Genomic DNA, 25,204 nt, shown 5'->3' on the forward strand with positions numbered 1-25,204 from the left:
GGGCTCCGAACTCCCCATTTCTGCCTCAAACACAGCAGCTCCAATTTATCAATTTGGTAAGGGGGGGGTGAGGGGAAAGGTACAATTCGTTTGAAGAAAGGATTACTCCTGAAATAAGTTTGAAAATCACTGCGCTCGAGGGACCTCTAAGATCTCCCCCAATTCCCAAGTTCATGGCAAAACCAATCTGAGCTACAAAGCTGGAGGACCTGCTCCTTGGGCTCTTCATCATCACCGAACTGTCCTGAAGGGAAGAGGAGGCAACACCCCTTTCTCTTAACTGAGAACAGGTGGCACCTGAGAACTTATTTTCCTAAAGGCTTTTCGTTGCCTGAAGGCTGGTGACCTAACTAGAGCTTTTCCCACTAGCCTGGTGGCAAGTCCCCGGTTCCTAAGAAAATTGAAATGATGTAAACCTTATCCCCCAAGACAGTTCTGGGGGTGAAGCAATGGGCAGTGGAGAGGGGGTGAATCAAGTTCAAAAAACAATATTTAGGGGTGCCTGGGTGGCGCAGTCATTAAGCATCTGCCTTCAGCTCAGGGCGTGATCCCAGCGTGATGGGATCGAGCCCCGCATCAAGCTCCTCCGCTATGAGCCTGCTTCTTCCTCTCCCCCTCCCCCTGCTTGTGTTCCCTCTCTCGCTGGCTGTCTCTATCTCTGTCAAATAAATAAATAAATAAATCTTTAAAAAAAAAATATTTCAGAATGTTCCCAGGGCACTTGCGTGGCTCAGTCCGTTAAGCGTCCAACTCTTGATTTCGTCTCAGGTCGTGAGATCGAGCCCCATGTTGGGCTCCATGCTCAGCACAGAGTCTGCTTGTCCCTCTCCCTCTGCTCCTCCCCCTGCTCGCTCTCACGCTCGCTCTCAAATAAATAAATAAATAAAAATCTTTTTTAAAAAATGTTCCCTACAAAATGTAAAAACAGTTTAGATAATACCTAAAAGCAAAAGTTAGGAAGACACCAAAATCAGGAGACACAGTCATTGAAAACTTCGAGAGAGGGAAGCAGAGCGCTTGAGGCTGGTTCCACCAGATCAAGATTTTTAATTCTCTCATTTGCACAGAGGCAGAAAAACTAAATCAGACGTTCCCTCCAAAGCCTCAGGCTTCAAACACAGCATCGAAGAAGTTACCTGGGAAGCTTTTTATAAAAAAAAAACAACTCACATCTCCAGTCCCATCACCTGAGCCTACTGTGGGTCTGCAATAGAGGCAGCAATGTGTTTTGTTCTTAAGCTTTCCAAGTGATTCCGATGCGCTGGCCAAGTTTTGTTCCCCCACCCCCGCCCCGAACTAAGGCAGGACCCCTCTGGCTCTCATCTTCCCTGATTCTAAGAACTCCTTTGGAGAACCCCAGTTTCAAGGTCAGAGTCCCTCCCTCTACCTCCTATCCAACCTGCTACTTTTTTTTTTGTTTTACAACAAAAATAAACCTTCTTGTAACAATTCCAACAATTACAAAATAAAGTGTTTAAGTCTCTACCTAAACACACTCATCCTCAGAGAAACTCACAGGTAATTTCGGTGCGTATCTTCCCAGACCCTCTTCTCAGGTTTCACACATACTACATACACATGAACTTCGAGCTGGCTGTTTCCGTTACTGTTGGCTTTGTTTTGTCTCACATACCGAAAAGGGACAGACCATACAAACTGTTCTGTGATTTGTTTTTGTTCATCACTGAAATCTTTCCATGTCAGAACACACAGACTACTTTATTCCTTATAATGGCCCAAGTTCTCTTCAACAGGATGGATACATCGTAACTTAGGGATTTTTTCCTACCGAGAACATGTGAGTAGCCTCCTTATCCATGTGTCAGGGTATTCATGCATTCTTCTGCATTCCATATTCCCCTCCTTGCCTTCCCACTCAACACCCCAGTTTCCCTTTTCTGTCCTTTCCACCCCCAAATGGCAGATACAACCATACTGCTTTCAGTCTTTCGAGAACCACTTTCTTCAATGGACAAAAGAAGTCTTTATATAACCCATAACTTGGAAGCTCTCACTCACACCCCTCTTCCCTATCAATATGAATCTACTATATTAGTGTTCTCAGCCTGTGGGAGGACCAGACCTGAATAAGAAAGAATACTTGGGCAAAGATTTAGAAAACAGAAGACGTGTTTTTGTCCAGGCTCTGCCTTAAGATCAGTTGGACCTTGTCTTACTTGCATGTAAAATTAGTATGTTAGACTAGGTCATACTGAACTCTAACCTTTGAGGTGCCTGCGACTATCGGTCCATTCCACCTTCCCCATGAAGGCTTTACAATGACTCCTAGACACCCAGATTCCAAGCAGATGAGCAAACTCTTCATCACATTTCCTGTTTCTGTTCTTCATTTCAGGACCTAATTACATCTTGCTGGTAATGTTTGTTGATGGCCTCACAGGTGCATATATTTATCTTCCCATAATGATTATAAGCAGCTCAAGGCCAGGGACAACCACATAGATTGCATTTCCTTCCTTGCTCAACCACCTCAATAATGAAGACCACGGAAACCATAAACAAAGCAGCCTCTGAGCCAGGGGTCAGCAAATGAAATCCCACATGCCACTTATTCTTATAAATAAGCTTTATTGGAATTCAGCCATTCATTTAGGTATTGCCCATAGTACCCTTCACACTGTAATGGCAGAGGTGGGTAGCTGCAAAAGAGACCATATGGCCCACAGATTTAAAATATTTACTATCTGGCACTGTACAGAAAAAAAAAAAAAAAGCGCCAGCCAATACCTGCTCTGAGCCGTCCAAGAAAATGTCAAAAAAAAAAAAAAAAATGCAGGGATCAGGGGGCCCATTCACAGGAACCCTCAGACCTCCTCTGGAGTCTAGCAATGAGTACTGAGCTCTTGGCTCCCTTTATTGACATTCCAACTCGCACACCAAATCTGATCCTTTTATCCCCTCTTAAAACTCAATGGCTTCGCATAGGACCTGGGATGAAATGCGAACTCTTTTCACAGAGATCAGACTTCCAGCGAAAGATCCTCCCTGACCTCCTCTTCCTAACTTAAAACGGGTTTCACATACTCCCGTCCCTTGTCTTCCTGTATGACTACCACAGTTTTGTAGTTGTACATTCATCGGTGTAGTCTATTTTACATACTGATGCTATCCAAGCCCCCCAGGCCAGTACCTGACTCGTGATATACCTGACAAGTGTTTGTTGATTGAATGAACAGATTGGCAGACCATAAATAATCAGAAGCAACAAATTCGAGGGGGATGGTAGAAGAGATTGCTGGAGCACAGGTATAAGAGCAAGTGTGAGAAAGACCAAAAAGCCTCTGCAATGTAGCCATAATAATTCAAGGGATAGAAGCTGTCTGGCACCCTTCAGTGGAAGGGCAAACAGTGCGTTTCACCTCCAAAGACCCGAAAGCCCCATCACTGTTTTAACAAAACCATAACTGGTTTACAAGAATTATGCTCAGCATGGTGCTTCCGATGACAAGCGCATGTAATGAAGAATTTAAAACCTCCCCCCCATCTTATAAAAAAAAAATGACACTAATTTGATACTTGGAATTGTTAGAAGTATAATGAGATTATGCTTCAGAAGTCATCTATGTTCCATCCTGGTTTAAACTTCAGTTATTTGGAAAATTTCATCTATCCAGGACACTGTTTTCACCGACAATAATGAATGAACTACCAAATATCAGTGTATCATCCCAAAGTGCACAGGATGAAGGAGGGCTATAACTGCTTGTTGAGTAACCAAAAGGTAAACCCCAGGACAAAGCAAATTTTGAAAGAAGGAAGAAGTAGCTCTAAAACGACCAGCTATAAAGGCCTCCAAGTCTTCCACACTCACCTTGGTGGCCCATGTCACACTGGTCCTGTTGTCATTTCTCCTCTAGGGCATTGGGATGGGACTGAAGCACCCAGACGGGCAAACACCTGTCAGATTGCTGATGCCTATTTATCTGTAACGATTCTCATCCCATGACCTCATCCTTCAAACAAATGGGAAAAAAATTCCCTGCAGTTTACGAGTACAGCACATTTATGCCCTTCTTGTTCTGTATCAAATTACAATAATTTTGTACGGAAAATGAGTAAACTCAAGGGCAGTGATAAACTTGTGTCTATTCCTAATGGGCAAGCAAGAAGACGGACTGTGAGTTTGCTACAGAAAATGTCTAATGGTGCATAAAACTAATATTTTAAGAGGGATCTCAGTTACTGTGATAAGATAAGGGAAAGATAAGGCAAGCAAATTATTCCGGAGACATTGGCCATAAATATGCCAGCTGATGATCAAAAGGCAACAGCCAGGCAGAGGGAGGGACCCCCAGAATTTCCGACCATTTTATTATGAGAATCACGTTAAATTTACAATAACAAGACCCCGACTGCTGGGAGTTCTCCATACTTGAAGGGAAAAAAGAACGGTCTAAAAAGGAAAACTCCAAGGGTAAAGCTTCCACAAAACACAGATGGAACTGTTCCTAGGTATGTTATATAAATGTGGTCAGCTCTTGCATTTCCTATTATCTTCCCTGACTTAAAAAAGTCTTCTGTTGCTAAGGCAAAAGCAGGGACTGCTGTTAATGCCGGAGAATATAAAGAACGCCAAGGCTAGAATGTGCTGACTCCGGGACTGGAAGGAGACAAGCTCGGGGCACACTGGGAAAAGGAAAAAAACAGGCTCGACTTAACCCAGATGCTGTCTTCCCTGGAACCGGCAACGCAGAGTAGCATGCGCACTCGGCCCTGAGTCCTCGGACCACAAACTTCATCATCTCCTCCCTTCCACACCCACGGCTACTTCTGTAAGCTAAGACCCCCGCCTGCCTGGAGAAGCCACGTTATAAACAAGACAGTGATAAAGGTTTAGGGGGAAACACTCTGCTGTGCTCGCTGAGAATTTCCAGAATCTGCATATAAACCAAGGCAAAGCTAACACCACCAGCCAGCACAGCAGTTCCGCCAAGAAAGCATCAACAAAACCTATTTTAGCCTGGCGTGTGCTCAGCACGCTCCGCTCTACCAGGTCCTAGCTGGGCGATCTTGGCGAGTGACCCAACCGGTGTCTCCATTTCCTCGTCAGCAGAGTGTAGATAATGGTAATACCCACCCTCCTAAGATTGTTTTCAGAATTGTTAAGACAGATCAAGCAGGTGGGACATGAGTGACCCAAGACCCCCAAATAGTTTAGTTATTTGAATGATCACTCCTTCTATGTTAATATTAATATGTTAGGGGCGCCTGGGTGGCACAGCGGTTAAGCGCCTGCCTTCGGCTCAGGGCGTGATCCCGGCGTTATGGGACCGAGCCCCACATCAGGCTCTTCCGCTATGAGCCTGCTTCTTCCTCTCCCTGCTTGTGTTCCCTCTCTCGCTGGCTGTCTCTCTCTCTCTGTCAAATAAATAAATAAAATCTTTAAAAAAAATGTTAATATCACTATAGTTTAGCTTCACTCCCTGAGGATCAGGCAATCTTTTTTCTTAAGATAAGTTTTTTATTTGGGGGGGAGAGGGAGAGAGAGAAAGAAGAAGACTCCCCACTGAACAGGGAGCCCAAGTGGAATCTCGATTCCAGGACCTGGCGATCATGACCTGAGCCAAAGGCAGACCCTTAACCGACTGAGCCATGCAGGCGCCCAGGATTAGACAATCTTTTAAAACACCCCGATTAAAATGCCACTGTCCAGTTCCCGAGAAGTGTATGACAGACTCCAGATTTTAAACATCCTGAAACATCCCCTACTAGACCTGGAGCATTCTACGGAACAAAAAACACAACCAAAATACAGACTGACGATGAATTAAAAGATAAACAAAGGCCAACCAACATTTCAAAAAAGGCTAAACAAGGCGCCTGGGCGGCACAGTCAGGCAACCGACTCTTGATCTCAGCTCAGGTCACGATCTCAGGGTCATGGGATCAAGCCCTCCCACCGGCTCTGCACTCAGTGTGGAGTCTACTTGTCCTTCTCCCTTTGTCCGCCCTCCCAGTCCCTCTCCCTCTCTCAAATAAATAAATAAATAAATAAATAAAATCCTCAAAAAAAGGCTTAGCGTATCAACACCACGCAGCAAATGACAAAGCACAAGGGAGAAGAAAGGATTTCCTATTAACAAAGTGCACTTTAGACAAATGGAGCAGAATTTCAGCAAGCACTTTCTGGAATGATTCTCCCTGACCGAGTCTCACAGGATGCCGAGGACCTCGGGTACGAAACACCAGCGCACAAACTCCCGCCAGTTGCCTGCTTTTTTATAGCCCGCAGGCTAAGAATGACTTTCACATTTTAAATAGTTGCAGCAGGGGGTGGGAATCAAAGGAAGAATAAAATTTTGTGACACGTGAAAATTTGAAATTCAGATTTCAGCGTCCACAAAGTAAGATTTAGTGGAACGCAGCCACACCCCTTCTTTTAGGTACTTACGCTCAGAGCTGCGAAGTACAAAGGCGGAGTTGAGTAGTTTCCACGGAGACCACACGGCCTGCAAAGCCGAAAATACTATCTAGCTCTTTACAGATAAAGTTTACCACGCCCTGGCCTACAAGTCGAGGAGATGCTCCTGATGGCAGCCCTCATGGAGGCACAATTAATACTCGCCTGCGGACGGCTCCAGGAGGCCCAGCAGGAGGGCTGCAGAAAACAGTGACTTGGTGGAGTCTGGCATTTCCCAAAACATATTTGTCCATACAATCCTTTACTCATGCAAGATGTATGAACACCCTGCAAAACACACACGGATGCAGTTTCCACCACCAACACGGTGCTGAAGTCCAGAAAAGTCAACAAACCCGCAACACACAGATACAAAATTCAAAGTAACAGGAATAGTTTACTTTGGCCCTCGGTACAGAGATCAATTTCTGCCTATTAAAATAGAACCAATGGCAACAAAAAAGAAGACACAAAAAAGAAGAGGTTTAAGAACGTTAACCTAAATTTTTGTTATTAAATGTAGCATGAAAACTAGAATATAAAAAGGTATGCGAGGGGCGCCGGGGTGGCTCCATGCATTAAGCGGCTGCCTCTTGATTTCAGCACAAGTCTTGAGCTCAGGGCCGTGAGTTTAAGCCCCATGTTGGGCTCCAAGCTGGGTGTGGAACCTACTTTAAAAAAAAATGTATGCCATACACAGCTTTATTGAGCCGGAGGACGACATGAGTAATTACAAAGGTAATTTTCACATGGATAAACTTAGGACATCCTTAGCAACTCCTGAAATGCACATGTGCACAACCAAGGACCCTTACATATCTATATTAAAGCAGCATAAATAAATGAAAATGATAAACTCCAATGTTGGCAGCCTTGTGGGGTAGAAGGCACATTTATAGTTTCCTGGTGGCACTCTAAATTAATTCGGTCTTTCTAAAGACAATCTGGCAACGTGCTGCTAGAGCCATAAAACCATTCATTCATTTCCTGTGACCCAGCAATCCACTTTGGGCAATATACCCCAAATATACCTCACTTCTGGGAACAACCCAAAAGGAAAAAGAGCCATTGATCTGTACAGAGACAACTTCATCAGGGCTGCTGGCTGGCAAAACAATGACGACAGCCCAAGTGTGCGACGACAGCCCAAGTGTGCGATGACATCAGGATGGCTCCACACACTGCCCACCCAGAGGAGACAGGGGGCTTGGCGGCCCGCAAGCTTGAACTGCAGGAATCACAGGCACCTCAGACTTACTAACACACCCCCAAATTTTGGGGCCTCCGACCCGCCTCACCCCGCCCCAGCTTTGCCCTTCAAAGTCGTCAGACCACCAAAGACTCCGCTCAGGAACCAGGGAGTCAGCCCTGACTACTGAGTGAAAGTGGTCATGCTTTCCTTCCACTCCTGCCCTCTCACATCTCACCGGCGGTAGATCTTCTTTAAAAATCTTTAAAATCTATAGTAATCCCCATCTTCACTGCCACTGCCCCCTGGAACGATCGGCTCCCCCCACCCTGACCTAACTGCGAAAGAATCCAACTGGCCTCCTGCATCTCTACTTCCCCTTTCGAATCCATTCTCCACAGAACTGCCAGAGTGATCTTCAAAAAAAAAAAAAAAAATCTCATTAAAACCATATTACAGGGGCGCCTGGGTGGCTCAGTTGGTTAAGCATCTGCCTTCAGCTCAGGTCATGATCCCAGGGTGGTGGGACTGAGTCCCCACATCAGGCTCCTTGCTCAGTGGGGAGCCCGCTTCTCCCTCTGCCTGCCGCTCCCCATGCTTGTGCTCTGTCAAATAAATAAATAAAATCTTTTAAAAAAATAAAAATAAAACCATATTATAACCTTGCCTACAATTGTATGCCTAGCAACACCCTGACACGGTCAGACCTTTAAAGGGCTTGTCCAATCCGGCCCCTGCCTGCCTGCGCAACCTCAATCCACACCCCCTTTGCCCGCATTCGCTGAGCTCCAACCACAGTGGCCTTCTTTCTACCCTCTGAGCACATAGGCTCTTTCCTACCTCTGGCCCACTGTACATGCTGTTCCTTCACACTGGTATACTCTTCCTTCTGCTCTTCTAAAACATCACTCTTTCTCCCATCCCCAATGAACTATTAACTCCAAAACGGAAGGCCCACGAGTAGCCTTTTACTATCATATACCCAAAGTCTAGCAATGCCTGACATTTTGCAATGTAATTTAGCAATGCACCAGAAACATTTATTAAATGAATGAAGAACTATAAATATATCTCTGTAAGATATAATAGCTACATAAAGAAAAGCAGAATACAAGCAAGTACACACACATTAGTTTTAACTGTACATAAATGTTGCACACTGCCAAAGAATAAAAATGAATTGGGAAGAGAAATCCATATCCACTAGGTTCTTCTAGTTGGCAATTCGCTTGAGGTGAAAATATTCTTTGTTAATAACTCAAATATCCTTCAGTTGTAGTTCAAAGTATTGAGATGTGGCTCAGGACCCAACTACCCTTTAACCTATCTAGAATGAATGAACAGTTAGTTTAGAGCAAGATCCTTCTGGAATTCATTCAACAATCCTTTATTGCTTAACTACTATGTGTCAGGGCATTAAACCAAAAACACAAAGATGAATAAATAGCACATTGTATGTTGTCTTTAAGAACCTGAAATGGGGATAACAACATTGGCCCTGAACATTCCAAATGAGGAATGAAACACACCCAAACCTTGTCTAATTTGGTATTTTTTTCCTGGACCAGATACACAAGATTCAAACCAAAGAGAGCGGGGCCATGGACTCCTAGAAGTTAAGGAAGAGCAAGGAGTGAGTAATAACCAGTTAAATTATTCCAGAAACCTGTCACCATGGGCCTCTGAATCTTCTCCATCCCCCGCCCCCATTTCTCTTAATTCTGGTTACACTGACCTGGCCATACCTAGTAGGAAGTCAGATAATGGTCTCGTCTCATGAGTTCTTTGGGAAAGCAGAAGTCCATCCTCTTTCCCCGAACCAAAGATTAAAATTTCTTCTCACTCTTTGCCTTTCTTTAATCTACTCAGCATGTGCTATCTAGGAAGAGACAAGTTTAAAAGGCTGCTTACGAGAATGCGAAAAAGTGAGTGGGATAAACCACACACAAAAACATGACTTATGGGACCACGCATATCGGCGCATTAAACCAGTTTCTATGAGACCCAAAAAGTGAACGAAGTAAATAGTAATAACAGATGATGCAAACCTATGCCCTAATCCTATACAAATAATCAGGCTGGCAGCAAAGAAAACCCGACCCCAGTCCTCAAGTTCTCAGGAGAAGTGAGTGAAAACTCCTTGCTAAGCAGAACCCATGTCACACTGTTACTCACTAAGCAAATATTTGTCAAAATGACCCGAGTAGCAGGAAAGCAAAGCATCCATTCCCTATTTTTAACATTTCAATTTGCAAGAGGATCTTTCCATCTTACCCATGGCACCATTGTCCGTCAGAGTCACACCATAGGAAAATGCTTGCCACGACTCCACACCCTCGGCTTTCAATCCGCACACACAGGTTGCTCTCACTTTATAATCGGCTCCTCTGGCTAAACTTCCAAGCGCCATCATGGAGCCAAACTGCTTCCCAGGAAGAAAGGGAATGTTCAGCTCTCAGGTAAAATCTTTCCCTTAACAAGACACAAAATTCCAGGGGCGCCTGGGTAGCTCCGTCGGTAAAGCGTCTGCCTTAGGCTCAGGTCATGATCCCTGAGCCCCTGGGGATCAAGACCGCATCAGACTCGCTGTGCCTGCTTCTCCCTCTCCCTTTGCCCCTCCCCCTGCTTGTGCTCTCTTTCTATCTCAAATAAATAGATAGAAAGAAAGAAAGAAAGAAAGAAAGAAAGAAAGAAAGAAAGAAAAAGAAAATTCCAGTAAATTAAGGTCACTTGTCGCCTACCCACATCTTGGCAGAAAAAAAGCTGTGTGTATCAAGCCACTCAGACCCAGATGTGAATCATCTCTCTGGAAGCTGCCAACTGCTCGACCATAACTTCTCTTACACCTCAAACCCTCATCTATAAAATGGGGCGAATGCTACCACATCGTGTACTTGAAAGATTTACTGAGATCATTTGTAGACAGTATTCAACACAATGCCAGGGGTAAGTAATCAATAGAAGCTTAGTAATTCAATATAAATGATCAATATTAACAGCCACTAATATTCCTCCCCTCTGGGCTCTCAGTGGTGAAGCCCTCTTGAATTCACAGTGGTTCTCATTTGATTCCAGGACTCACGGTCGCACCCCCCCCCCCAACTCCTAAATCCACTAAACTCCTGTTTTGTTTCCCAAAACAGATCTGCATACAGCTCCAAGCAGCTGCTCCCCACGCCGTTCTGGGGGCAGAAGAGCAAAGGGAAAATTGTGTGAAGATCGGAGAATGAGCCTGGCTATGACTTCGCTTACGGAGACTCCTCTCCTTTATGTTGTTTTGGTTTTGATCTTTAGTTTAGAACAAAGCCCTAGAGGGGCGCCTGGGCGGCACAGCGGTTAAGCGTCTGCCTTCGGCTCAGGGCGTGATCCCGGCGTTGTGGGATCGAGCCCCACATCAGGCTCCTCCGCTGGGAGCCTGCTTCTTCCTCTCCCACTCCCCCTGCTTGTGTTCCCTCTCTCGCTGGCTGTCTCTCTCTCTGTTAAATAAATAAATAAAATCTTAAAAAAAAAAAAAAAAAAAGAACAAAGCCCTAGACAGGATTTTCAAATCTTCTAAAGAGGAGATGGGGCTACATACAGCTCAGGGCCCTGCCTCCTCACCTACACCAGCCCCACCCCACCCTGCCTGAGGTCCCTCTGAGCAAACTCTCCCACCACTGCAAGCATCTGTCTCTACAAGGCCATGTGCTGACATCTGTGGAAAAAAAATCCAGACAGCCAGAATCCAGGAAGAAATGCACCGCTCCTGGCGGACTTTCCACCTCTCAAGAAGAATGAGGTCAACAGCCTCAATATCAGCTTTGAATCAACAGCCCGAATAGTAGTGCGCCCCACCTCTCTGTAGCCCCAAGGTGAGCACACACTCCCTGACATCTGCCAGGTTCCTCCCTGGTTATAACCTCTGCCGGGCTCCTCTCCCCTGGACTCAGGCTGGAAATGAGAGCTGGTAGGAAAGCCAGATGGCAGCATACAAGCCAATTTAGGATTCTTGTTTATTTTTTGGTATTTGACAAATACAAACACTGGGGCAAGGCCTGTATTTATTCATGATCTGCAGCCCCTTCCTAAAAAAAAAAAATCAAAGCTCAATAGCCACTATCCCAGCGGCGACAAAGCCCAGTGTCTTCACACTAAAGGGAGATTCAATTTGGGGGAACAAGTTGACTCCTATTAAGGCTTCTGTCTTCATTCCATCAAACACATGTATCTGCGCCTGATGGGCCAGACTGAACGCTTCAGACGGTCATCGGGCACATGCCCAAAGGCGATGACATACCCGGGGCTCCTCCTGTCACAGAACAGCAAGCATCTGAGTTTTCCAGGAAGTTGCCAGTGACCTGGCCTCCCCGGAATCTGCCAGGCCTGTTTGGGGGAAGAAGGCCAACAGCGTTCAGCGCTTACTGGAAAACACACATTGCCATTTATGCAGTAAAAAGTCACTCAATTCATATTGGCTCCTGAATAGCCTGGCAACGCATCGGACCATTTCCCAGCATCAATCAATCAATCAATCAAGTTTCCTTAAGCCAATTATGCTTTATAAAGGGCCGGTGGGGTACAAAACCAATTTGCAGCTTGTCTATGGAGTGACCGAAGAAGCTGTACCCCTCATCTTCAGAGATGGAGTCAAAGGTACAGCTCAAGTGTGCTGTCTCCACATCCTCATCTACAAGGCACAAGTACACAGACCACCTGTTACTTAGGCCACGCCTCCTTGCCTCTATCCAATAAGGCGCACCTGGAGAAGGCGCCTTCCGCAACATGTCCTGGAAAATAGGGCGTTAACTGTTCGGACCACATCCAGCTTGGCAGCCTTTGTGCAAATGCGGCCACACTAAAATATATACTTTAGCTGGCTGATGGATCCACGTCTATGTAGTCTCGGGGTTTTTCTCAATATAAGGTAGTATAATATACATTCCATTACAAGGAATTTGTTTTTCTTGCTGGTTAGGTTTGCTTGTGTATTTTATTTATACTGGAGGTCTCTCTGTTTGTTTTGGGCTGAACCTGAGGCAGATACAGCCACACGCCTTTAGAAACAGTTCAGATCGAGAAAGCTCGATCCTCTACTATACATTTTGAGATCAGGGATGGGAGATTCATGGGGTAAGTCAGAAATCCTGCATTCCAGGACATGTCCGCCCTCCCTATTCTGAGTGTAAGTGGCTCTCCCTACCAGTGCTAATGTATGTTACTCTGAGAATTGTGAAGGTTTTTCTTCTGCTGGCTTTCAAACTGGCTAAACTAGCCCAAAGTTACTTTAAGCAGTTTAAAGATTTTAACATCAACCACATTTTGTGTATTACTTTGAATACATTCATCCCCTGATTCCATAGCAGCTCATGAAACCCAGCCCTCACTCCTGATAGCCAGGTACGTTTTACATACCATAAAAACTGTACCTGTGGGGCAAGATCCAAATCCTAATTCATCCCTGGGCTCCCACCGCCTCGTACAGTGTCCCTCTCAGAGCAGGCGCTCAGTGTAGGTTTGCGACATGGAACCTTATCCACTATGGTTCCCTTCTCTTCTGACTGCCTCACTACCAACACTCCATGGGTCCAGGCAAAGCAAGCTCCCCGAGGGCAAGAGACGTCTCTGAATGTGTCCTGTCGTGCTGGACAAGCCCTTCCGGGCCATTTCTTAACACTGGCACAAACTTAAAGGCTTCCCTTATCTTCCCTCCAGACTTTTGGCCTGAACACATAACATTTTATCTTTCTGTTTGTGGTTTACTTCCCAGTATCATGCAGACACTTCAACTCATCAGAAACAGAAGTACAAGGAGCAAGAACGCTTTCTTCCAAAGGCACTCATGTAATTCTTATTAATATTCTGCAACAAACCAAACCACCAGTCTCAACTTTGCTCCAGGGAGCCTTCTCTGTTGCTACATTTCATCCTCTAGCAATTCGGAGTTGTGAAATAGGTAATGTGGCACAGGAGGGAGCAAGGGCATGAGCTGAGGAGTCAGGCGCCCCCAGCTCCCGGCCTGAGCGCCACCAGTGGCGAGCTGTGAGGTCGGGGACAAACCAGTGAAGTTTGCCCAGCCTACATCTTCTCATCTGTAAAATGGAGATAACACCTTCCTGCTTCACAGAGATGTTGGGAATAAATGAGACACTGTATATAAAGCATCTGACACACACACACACACACACACACATATATATAACTATGACATTATATGTTTATATACATGTGACATTATATATATATGACATTATATGTTTATATACATGTGACATTATATATATATGACATTATATGTTAGGCATCATATGTTTCTTAAAGCTTATTAAAGCCATATGAAAGTTCTCTTTCATACAGTTATCCGGTCATCCCAAGAAAAAAAAAAGTGTCAAAAATGATGACAATAACAAATATTGGCACAAAAAAGGAGATACTTGAAAAACAACAGTACCTAAGCCATTATAAACAGGACACTTTCTTGAGTTTATTTTTTCTTAATCTAACCGCAATATATGGGTAGGGCACTAACTTTCCCACTTCCTGCCCCCCCCCCAACTGTTCTGAGCACCTGCTGTGTTTAGCTGGGCTCCAGTGCCTGGTGTCGGTCATTTCCACATGGCTAAGAATCCCAATGGGATAAATAAGCCTTATACCAATATCGTGAGAGCATCATTTTACACATAAGTAGTGTCTACCCTGAGGAATGGAGCTTGCAGACTGGGGATGGAAAAAAGGAAAAGACATTGCCTCCCCACCCTGGTTCCGGATTACAGCGAAGTCCCTGGTGCTCCCTGGTACACCCTCTCCATCACTCTTCAGGACGACAGGATCAACCCCAAGCCATTCCATGGACTGAAGTAGAGCCCTTCTATGAGTTAACCAGGAGAAGACGGATTCTTATTTTAGTTAACAACTGGAGACTGCTTCTAAGCTCCATTACAAATTTCATTTTTTTTTTAAAGACAGCCAAACCTAAATTCTCAGGTCTTTAGTGGCAAATCCAGTGCACAATTTTTAGATAAACTGACTTTAATGATTTAAGAAAAGGAACTGAGATCTTTCTCAGTTGGTTAAAGCAACCTACACTTTCATTACATGGAGACCTTACTTTTAAACACCTACCTATCTCATGCTCAATTGTAAAATGAATGAAGTATCACACTAACTTAAGATTTAATCTAGGAGTGGACTCTGTAGGGCATGTAATAATCAGATATGTTGGAGGGATGGGATGGGCATGGGGGTGGGGGGTAGACTAGTAGATGGAAGGAGGAAACTCGAGGATTGATTTAACTCCACTGATGTTAGTGTTCCGTAGACTGAAATGGCTTTTTCTACACACCAACACTATCAATCCAGGTTCAGGGCTGGAAGAGACCCCTCCTTACTGCTCAGCAGCCCCCACACTTGTTTGGAGGGTACAGATCTTGATTTTGCCATTACTATAAATGGGCGGAAAAGACTTTTTGAAAGAAGACTCATTATAAATGCTAACAGCACCAAACTTTTCTTCAGTGTCTCTTTCCCCCTTAAAACCCACACTCACACAGGGAACCAGAGCGCCTGTAGGATGAATTCCCAGGCCATAGCAACTGCAATGCCCTGAGATCTAAGAGATCTTGGCTGACCAGGCATTAAGCCCTTTTTGGGAAGGAGACAGCAAGCCTGCCTTTCCCTTACACAGCCCTGCCGTGAAAATAGGCTGTTGTCTTTTGTTTTCGTTTGGGTTTCAGCTAAGAATCTGTCCTCCCTGCAGAGACAAAAAGATAGGCATGGGAAGCTTATGGTGGCTCAAGGGTTAGCTCTCAAATTTTCTTCCACCTAACTCGGCCTCTCCCCTCTAACTTTTGGAAAGGGGAAGGGATCTGGGGGAAGTTGGGGATAAGTTTTTGGGTCAAGGGTGGTTTCAGGCTTTGACCAGGTAAGTGAGGGAGGACGAGGTATGGGGCACGCCTTGGAGCTGAATGCAGCTTGGGTGCTGAAGAACGAACCCGCTCCACTTTGCAGGGTCACCTGCCTCGCCACAGGTAAACGAGGGATCGGAAAGACTGGAGAAATTCATCTTCCTTTATGTAGCTCCCTCTCCCCCTCCCCCCACTCAAGTGCCAGCGTGCTGGCTGGCTGGGAGCCGGCGCTTTGGAGGCGCCTGAGAGTGGGTCGAAGGGTTCTTTTTTTGGCCTACAGAAACTGGGACCCACCCGAGCCAAGGAGGCGAGGTGGGGGAGGGGCTTCGCGCCCTGCTGGGGAATGCACCGCGCGGACGCACCCGGGTCCCCGGCGGCCGGCGCGCACCGGTACCGCTCTCCCACTGCGGTAGCATCCCGACATGACACTGCAGCTGCAACAAAGCGGCGGCCGCCGCCAGCCCTCGGCGCCCCGCACCGCAGCCCAGGCCCCACACCACGCGGAGTGGGCAGCGGCCGGTGGCTGTGGGGGTGCGTGGAGGGGGGTGGGGGCACCAGGGGTCCGAGGAGAGGGGAAAGCCCTGAAATGCGCAGGAAGCCGGGTGGCCACCTCTAGCGCCTCCTCCAGCGCAGCCAGACTGCAAGAAACACAGTTCGCCTCCGTTCCTGAGTTCCCGGCTGAGCCCGGTGGCTCCCCCAAACGACCCGGGTACCTTCCCCTGCTTGCAAGCCCCCCAACCCAGCCTGGTCGACCCCGCGCCTCCCGCAGCCCCGGCCGGTGGACCCGCCCCGCTCCCGGAGAGCGGCGCCTTCGGCTCCGGCGCGGCCGCCGCCCCCGGTCCCCCAGCGCGCTCACCAGGAGAAGGGAGCCCGCGATCATCGTAGCTCTGGCGACGCGGCTGCAGGAGGCGAGGGCGGTGCTGCTGCTCGCGGAGGTCCCCATGGCTGAGCCCGGGGCTCGCAGGGGCGCCCGGGGCGCGTGGCCCCCCGGCAGCTGGAGTCGGCGGCTGCTTCTGTCCAGCGCCGCATCCACCGCCGCCTCCCGGGCCGGGAGCCCATCTACCTCCAACACCCCATGTGCACTGCGGCAGCGGGGCAGCCGAGCAGAGGAGGGAGGCGGCGAGGGAGGCTCCGGGGGCGCTCAGCACCTGCCCAGCGGCGCGGCCGCCCGGGCGGGGAGAGGCAGCGGCCGCTGCAGCCCGCGCCTCCCCGTGCTCTCCTCCGACAGCGGCTGCGGAGAACCAGGGAGGAGGGCTGGGCGCGAGAGAGCAAAGGAACAACTTCCCATAGCGAAGCCTCCAGCCACTGCCAACCACCCTCCACCGCTGCCCAGACCGGCCGGCGAGGGACTGAGTCGGGTGGCCGCCGGGCGCGGGGACACACGTGGTGGCGCCGAAGGGGCGGGGGATCGGCCCTTTGTGATGTCACCCGGGAGGAGGCCGGGCTCTTTGTGCGATCAGAACTGGGAAGGCGTTCCAGGTAGAGCGAGGAGGGAGAGGGTGCCCCTTGGCGTTGGCTGAAGAAATTGCAGCTGCTTATTGACCCAGGGAAACCGCTGCGGAGGTATGCACCCCTGACCCAAATTTACTTATTTTTTCTAAGATGATTCTAAGTAAATTATTTCTGCGACAGGCGCCGTTCTGCTGTTTTTGACAGTGATTAAAAACAGCCAACGACCATGGAACATATAGATCAACTGCGTGCCAAAAATATACGGGACTTGGTTCTCAAACCTGGCTGCGCTTTAGAATAACCTAGAGAGTTGAAAACATATGTATGTATGAATGGTCCCACCCCAGAGAGTCTGATTTAATGGAAAACGGGGTGTGGCCCGGGCATTGGGATTTTCAAAGGTTCTCCAGGTGATTTTTCGGATGGAGCAAAGTTTGAAAACTTCTAGGCTAATGAATGCAGTTAAGGAAGTCCAGACTAAGGGCTCCAAACTCAGAGTCGGTGGAGTTGGTTGCGTCCGTGGGTGGTCTTTGAGAAGCCTCGGAAATCCTTGAAATGTGTGGGCAGTTGCATCTTCCTAATTAAGGATCCAGTGTTTTGAATCTGATTATCACAGAGATTAAAAAAAAAAAATTCTTCCCCCCAAAAAGCATTACAATATTTGAGTTGAGTTTCAAATGCCTTTGTGGGCTGTGGGTGGGTGGAAAGGAAGGTAGCACGCTGCTTCAGAAGTAAGAAAACCAGAACGTGATCCTGGCTGGTTGACATCTCCTACATTTCTGAACGTGAGCTAGGACCTGGCATCCCCTTCGTTTCACCTGCAGGGAGTCAGTCCCCTGACCATGACCACCGTGTGGGGGACAGTGGTGTTCGTCATCTGGCTGCTGACAGTTCACAGTATGCTATATTGAAATTACCACTTTCACCATGTCAGCCCACCACTTCCTGTGAGCCCTGGTGGTGCTGGGCTTACCGTAGGTTTCCTCTATTTCAATATGAACACACTTTCTCAATTACCTGCTTCAAGAAGCACTACCAGTACTCCTGGGTACTCTATAAAATGCAAGTGTGAACTATTAATTTTCTGATGAATATATTTTGTGTTGGCCTTTGTTCTGTGCATACTTCAAAGATGATAAAAAAATATGAACATTCATTCCAATCTCTTATTTCAAACATCTATTAGGAAAGAGAAGGATTATCCATAAATATTGGAGGAGGGAAAAGCCATAATATAAAACCTCGGGGGAACTCCAAAGAAGTTCTGAAAAATATTATCACTAAATATGTGGTTTTGGGGAGAGGGTTATGTTTGGACTTGAATGTCTCTAGCTATTTCCAGGAGTTCAAAAGAGTGAGGGTTATTTGTGTCGCCATATATAACAGCTTCAATTATTTCTTTAAAAATTCAAACGACTGGTCAATATCATCATGTTTTTTAAAAAGTTACATAGGTGTAAAAAGGGGGGGTGGAGGGTGAAAGCCCTTGTTTGTTAGCTAGTTTTGTAACTCCTTACAACCAAACCTACTCAAAGTTGGGTCTGATCGATGTGCTCCATGAAGTTAGCAAATTTCAAGTTTAGAATTTGGGTTACTATGCAGGCATGAGGAGTCCTTTCTTAACTATCTCTCTTCCTGAAACCTAAAAGAAGTTTGAATTGTGCTTTCACCACTTGGGAATTTTGTCATTTCCTGAATTAGTATTGATCACATCAAGTTGAAACTGAATATCCATTTTGAGGGATGAAAAATTCCCTCAATCCTGTTTGCCACTAACAAATAAAATGGATTATGAATAATTTGAATCTATCAGGGTGTGAAACTTTATTACTTTGAATTAAAATATATAAATGTTTTTATTTCACTTTGTAAAAATTCTTCAACTATTGATAAACTCATTGCCACATTTTCAGTATGGTCACTTAGACGTGGTTATTTTCTGGAAAGGGATGGAAATCCAATAATCCATAAGGATTATTTTTGTCATATCTTTGCCATTATATCCTTCTCCAGCCCCCGTCTCCTGGCACACATTCCCACTTTGGGCTTTTTTTTTAATTTCTGCCAGTGCTATACATTTCTCCTAGTCTCCTAGGTTCAAAATCACTGCTGATTCCTTTCCCTCCCTTAATGCATTTCCAGCCAATCTGCTTGTTCTACCCTCCAATTTGTCCATTTTCTCTGTCTTTCTAGCTAAATCCTTATTACATATTTGGACACTGGAGAAATCACCAAAATTACCATCTTGCCTTCAGTGTTGCCTTATACTTGCATTTATCCTGTACACTTTGGGCAGTTCTAATAAACTTTCAATTTTCAAAAATGTGAGTACCCAGTTTTTATAATGAAAATAGCTGTTGTCCGCATTCTGAGTAGTGCTTGCTTTATGGCCAGCATCCTGAGCTGATCCTTGTGATGGGATGGCAGGAATTGACAGGAATAGATGTTAGTGTGCAGAAGGTACAAGAATCTGCTGAAGCCAAGCTCAGAGGGCAGAAGAGCATGAAACTTGTCTAAGCAACAGCAAGATTGTTTCATTGCAACATGTACCAAGTATCTATTATGCGTCGGGTACTGCAAAAACAATAATAAGAAATGATCCTGGGGCGCCTGAGTGGCTCAGTCGTTTAGCGTCTGCCTTCGGCTCAGGGTGTGGTCCTGGAGTTCTGGGATCGAGCCCCACATCGGGCTCTTCCGCTGGGAGCCTGCTTCTTCCTCTCCCACTCCCCCTGCTTGTGTTCCCTCTCTCGCTGGCTGTCTCTCTCTCTCTGTCAAATAAATAAATAAATACATCTTTAAAAAAAAAAAATGATCCTGTCTTTGAGTTGACAGTCTCAGGGAGGGGAAATAGTATGGTGGGTGTGGGTAGTAAAGGTCGCTATTGTACCCCCATTACAGGTGCACACCTATTTCAACGCTCATGCAGCTGCCCAGAATAAAAGATTACCTTTCCTAGCCTCCAGCGCTCCTGAGCACCTGACTCCTGTTTCTGCCAAGCAGAACCGTCATGCGTGTCTTCTGGAAAACATTCCCATTGACTAGAACTTAGTGATCCATCACCCCTGCTATTCAAACTTTACTAAGCTGTCTCAGTCAATTCTGATCTGATTCTATGTCAATTATTTTCCTCTTCCTCCTCCTCTATATCCCTTCTGCCCTTACCGATACACAAATCTCATGACTGGCACCCCTGCCTCTAGTTTTGCTTGGCCCTCTCAGGTCCACGATAAATCTCTTCTTCACACCCTAAGGAAAATGAGCTTTTTACAACCCAAGTCTGATCATGTCATTCCTTTGCCAAAAGCCCAACAAAGAACCCTCATTATACTCAATTTGAGTTCAAAGTCCTAATAAAACTATTCATATTGTGAACTCTGCTTATGATTCAACCCTCACCACTGCCACAAGGTTGAGTAAACATCACAAAGCCTTTCCTTCCTACATCCAGCTCAGTTTTCCACCCCCGTTGCTGCCAATCTCTACAGACCCCAAGGTCTACATCCTAATCCCATTAGATCACTGTGTTTCTTGACTACCTCGTCCCTGTGATTCTTCTAGACCTTTGTTAAGTATTGTTTTCTTTTTATTTCCCCTCCTCTGCTTTGGAATTCCTGTGAATCCACCCTTTAAGACCCATCTCAAGTGGTACTTCATCTAAGAAGCCTTCCGTGATGTTCTCTCTTCACCTTCTCTACTCTCATTCGGAAAGAGTTGTTCCTACCTCTCGTTTTTTCCCAGATGGCTCTGTTACAGCATATATGACATTGTACTATAGTTTGCTTACCTCTCCATGTCCCTAGCCAAGTTTTGAGCTCTTTGGGGCCAAAGTCCATATCTTAATCATCTTCATATCTCCATAGTCAAGATTCAAGATATGTACCTAACTCAGTAAATATTGGTTGAGTGAAGCAAACTTGGAAAATTTGACAAGCAGCAGAATAGTTAACACACCTGTTTGTACATTTTCTTTTTCCAAGCCTTAATTTAAACATCCTGAGTTGTGTGACGCAACAATAGATTTAATGTTGTATATTACCAAAGTGCCACATCCTACACTTGGGTTAAACCTTTTGTCCGCAGCTCTGTTTCCTTCAAAAATTCATTTACGAGCTTGCCGTTCTTTGGCCTAAGAAAGAATAGCAGCCATTCAGCAACAGATTGCAAGATTAAGTGCGTGAGCATGAGTTTGATCAAGTCTCCATGGTGACATTCTACAAAGAAGGCACTCTTGGATAAGATCAAATGGGAATAGACTTGCAAAGTAGACACAGTTCCAGAAGCTTCCTTCTCTCTTGGATGATGAGAGGGATGATTTGAAAAATAAAATAGACAATCCTTTGAAGGTTTGACACTTGGTCTCACTCGCAAGAACAGTGAGGTGATTAAATTAGTTCATTTCCCTGAAGGAGAGAATGTTGGCATTGGGGAAAGTGGGGCTCACCTTCAATTGCCGTCATCCACGCACTTCAGGAGTCCATGCCTGTAATGTTGTCATTTTGCCATAAGCTTTTTTAAAAATAATTTTTCACTTCGTGTGAGAGTTGATGAGAAAGTTTAATAAGTTTAATATTTAATTTTTATATTTACATACTTATATAATTTTAGGGATCATATATTATATATATTTATAAAATATATTTTTATATTTGTCATTTAATAGTTTAATCAAAAGACGTTGGGTTTGAGGAGTCACCAGATATGGGATCAAATCTCTGTTATACCACTTACTGATTGGGTAGGTATAAGAAAGTACCTTAATTTTTTTGAACCTCTCCGTTTGTAAGACATAAGAGCTATCTCACAGTGGTGATATGAGGAATAAATGGAATAAAATATGTAAAACCCCTAATACATTGCTTGTCCTTTAGTATGTACTCAATAAATCAACTCCCCTTCTCCGGTCCCCTTTTGAGAGGATAATCTTTCAAAAACTAATTACAGGAAACTGGGGAAGTGTAATATTTCTTCATAGACACATTAGAATTTAGGATTAGAACAGATTTTTAAAAGTTGCTTACTCTGATATAATGCAATGTAGTGTCAAGAAAGATACAACAAGCAATCTGACTCCTGGTCTTGGTTCCCGCACGAGCCAGCCGTGCCCATTCGGACAAGGCACTGCACTGCTCGGTGTCTGTCTGGGTTTGTTGAAGCTTCCTGATGTGCAAAGTGATAAAGGTGAACTAAGTGATCATTTGTGGCTCTTTTGACGACCAAAGTCCTGGGATTCTAATTGGCTCCAATAGCATACTTTCTCCTGGCCCAGAGAGGTTCAAGTGGTTTAATGTCTGAAGGCAGAGAAGATTGAAGAAGAAAGTATTTGGGGAGGAGGAAGTCCAATCCGATGCGGGGAGGCGTGGAGGGAGCGTGATGGAGCACAGTTTGCTTCTGTTCAAGAGTTGCTTGTCCATTTGGGGATTTACCAAGTCGTGGGCTTCTCACCTTTCCTCACTTGCTCTCTCTGCCTGACCTTTCATCCCCTTAGCGACTAAGTACTTATGGTGAGTCTGCTCAGTCGTGGCAAGCAGGCTTTTTTCTCATACTTCTCTTGCCCTCAAATCCTCTCCCCACCCCCCTTCACCCTCATCAGACCATCTTGCTGATCCTGGTTCTGCAATGTAAGCTTCTCCACGAGCCTGAATTGTTCTCTGACTTCACCCCCTTTTCCATCACTGTTACTTCCGTTTCAGTGTTTGAGGCACCTGTCCTTGCCAAGGCTGACGCTTCCTTTTATGCTCTTGAGCTCACTGTTGCTGCCTCTAAAATCATGACTCTTTCTCCCTCTGCATCTCAAAAATCTCTCTTTTCTGGTTTTCCCCATCCTTATAATATCCAAGGACCTTCATCCTTAAATACGTAAATACAGTAAGTAAATGTATAAACAAAGAAACCCTTATATTTCTCCATGTCTTTCCTAAATACACCAATGCCTCTTTTTGCAATCACTGCTTTGTTAATGGCACCACACTTTTCTCGCCCACAGGCCTGGATTCCCAAACCCTCCCTGACTCCTCCTTTTCTTCATCTTCTGTCTCCCACCTCCCAACCTTCGCATCTACTTTGCTGCTAAGACCTGTACTTTACCAAAGTCCCCTGTGTCTTTGTATCTTTCCATTTCTCTCTACGAACAATGTAATCAAAGTTCTTAACATCTTTGCTTAGATGAATGAATGTTTGATTATTGGCCTACTTCTCTTACGGCTCACCCGCCCTAAGACTCTTACATACGGTGGCCAAAGTCGGCTTCCTAAATCACGGGTTTAGTATTCCTCACATCTGCTGAAGAACAATCGATGGCTCCCCACTGACGGAAAAATTAAGTATAAAATTTTTGTTTTGGCCTTTAAGGCTCTCTACAGTATGGCCTCAACCTCCCTTTTCTGCACCATCCTTCGCCACTACCTTAGCTATAGAGAAGAAGAACTTCTCACCGTTTCTAGTACACACCATGCATTTTCCTAAGTGATTTTGTGAAGTCCATTTTCTCTGCCTGGAATCTCTACCAGCTGAAATCCTCAATTAAGACTCATCTTAATATTTCGCCTCTCTTATTTAATTCCATTCAATTCAGCAAACATCTATCGAGGACCGACTATGTTCAATGCAGTATGCTAGGCAACATAAGTCATACAATGGTGAATAAAGGTGACTTCTGCCGTCAGGGGCTGGCAATATGCTCGAGAGACTTGCTATTGGAAGCATATAAATACATTCAGATTTTGACACTCTGCCTTCAATAGCTAGCTAGAGCCTGGCACACAGATTATGCGATACATGTTCGCGGAATGACTAAATAATTATTATGTGAGATGCAAATGTAATGCTGTAGTAAGGTATAGGAAGCAAAGATTCATGTCAAGTGGGAGCCCATCTGGGAAGGCCTGAAGAGAGAGTTAGATTTCCAGGAGAGGAAGGCCCTGCAGTGCAGTGGGTACGACCAAGAGCACAACACACAGTTAGATTACGTGCTGTTGTTCTGAGGTCCCTTTGCCTGCTAACGGGAAGCTGAGCCAAGCAGCCTTCTGTCTCCTGAAGATTCCCACTTTGCTTCTTGGGCCAGCCTTCTCTACAGGGTCTTTTATAAATAGCATCTTTCCTCTTCCCAGCCTCCCTGCACTTCCCCAAACCTTTCTAAGGTCTATCCCAAGAGAACTCCAAATGATTTTGCATGGAAAAATCTATACATCCTAGGGAAGAAATATGTTCCATTTTCTGTGCAGCCCTTTAGTGTCCTTTGTCTTGACACTGAGAACCTTGCCTTTCAATGAGGCATTTTGCAAAACAAAGAAGCGGTTTTCTCCTTTTGCCAACCTCAACTGGAGAAACCTGATTCCATTTCTGATGGGAGCAGGGAGAGGGTTTGGGGCACTGCAATCAGAGTGACACTAACAGTCAGCAACACGTATTGAACAATTCCTATATACCAGGCGCCATAGAAGCCCTTCCCATGCATTATTTCATTTGATCCATACAGCCGACTTCTGGGGTATGTATTATTAAAATCATCATTCCCTCTTGTTGTTGTTTTTTTTTAAGATTTTATTTATCTATTTGATAGAGAGAGCAAAGTGAAAGAGAGAGCACGAGCAGCAGGGAGTGTCAGAGGGAGAAGCAGACTCCCTGCTGAACAGGGAGCCCACGTGGGGCTGAATCCCAGGACCCTGGGATCATGACCTGAGCCAAAGGCAGACTCTCAACAGACTGAGCCGCCCAGGCACCCCTCATCATCCCCTTTGTACCAAAAAACTGAGTCTTATAGAGGTTTTGTAACTTGCCGGTGGTCCCATACCCAGACATTGATGGAGGCGGGATTTGAACCTAAGTCTTACGGCTTCAGAGCTCCCCCACTTAGCCAATACATAACTTAGCTCACAAGAGTAGGTTGTGGGTTGTAGAAGATTCCTTTGATTAACAGATCCTGCAGCACCTCTCTTGAGCCATTCTTTCAGCTTTTATAAATGACAAGGGCAGCATTAAAAGCCTCTGACAAATGGATGGAGAAACAACTTCATCGGCAAGAGAAAACTGGGTCCTGAGTCACTTAAGTGATGGAAATGTCAGTAATATAATCTCATACCCCAATTCCCCACCCCACACACACCCTGCCTCACCCCTTCAAAGGCCTTTACAGTTTTCTAGATGATTGGTCCTTGGGGCCTGCCTGCAGCAACTGAGCTGAGGAAAAGGGGATTTTTTTTTTCTTGAGAGGAAATTTCCCCTTCTGATTAAATCTCTTTCTCTTTTATTCCTCACAGCACTTAC

At 45.5% G+C, this 25,204-nt stretch overlaps 1 protein-coding gene across 1 annotated transcript in view; it reads right to left on the reverse strand.

Moving 5' to 3' along the window:
* TNFRSF21 (TNF receptor superfamily member 21) overlaps positions 1 to 16,879 on the reverse strand; it is a 70,370-nt gene extending 53,491 nt beyond the window's left edge. The window contains exon 1 of the mRNA XM_026507292.4: positions 16,347 to 16,879. Coding sequence (XP_026363077.1) covers positions 16,347 to 16,433 — 87 coding nt within the window. The 5' untranslated portion in view covers positions 16,434 to 16,879. The remainder of the gene's footprint in view (positions 1 to 16,346) is intronic.
* Between the last annotated feature and the right edge of the window lie 8,325 nt (positions 16,880 to 25,204).

This window comes from Ursus arctos, unplaced genomic scaffold (assembly GCF_023065955.2).
Source record: "Ursus arctos isolate Adak ecotype North America unplaced genomic scaffold, UrsArc2.0 scaffold_29, whole genome shotgun sequence".
NCBI lineage: Eukaryota > Metazoa > Chordata > Mammalia > Carnivora > Ursidae > Ursus > Ursus arctos.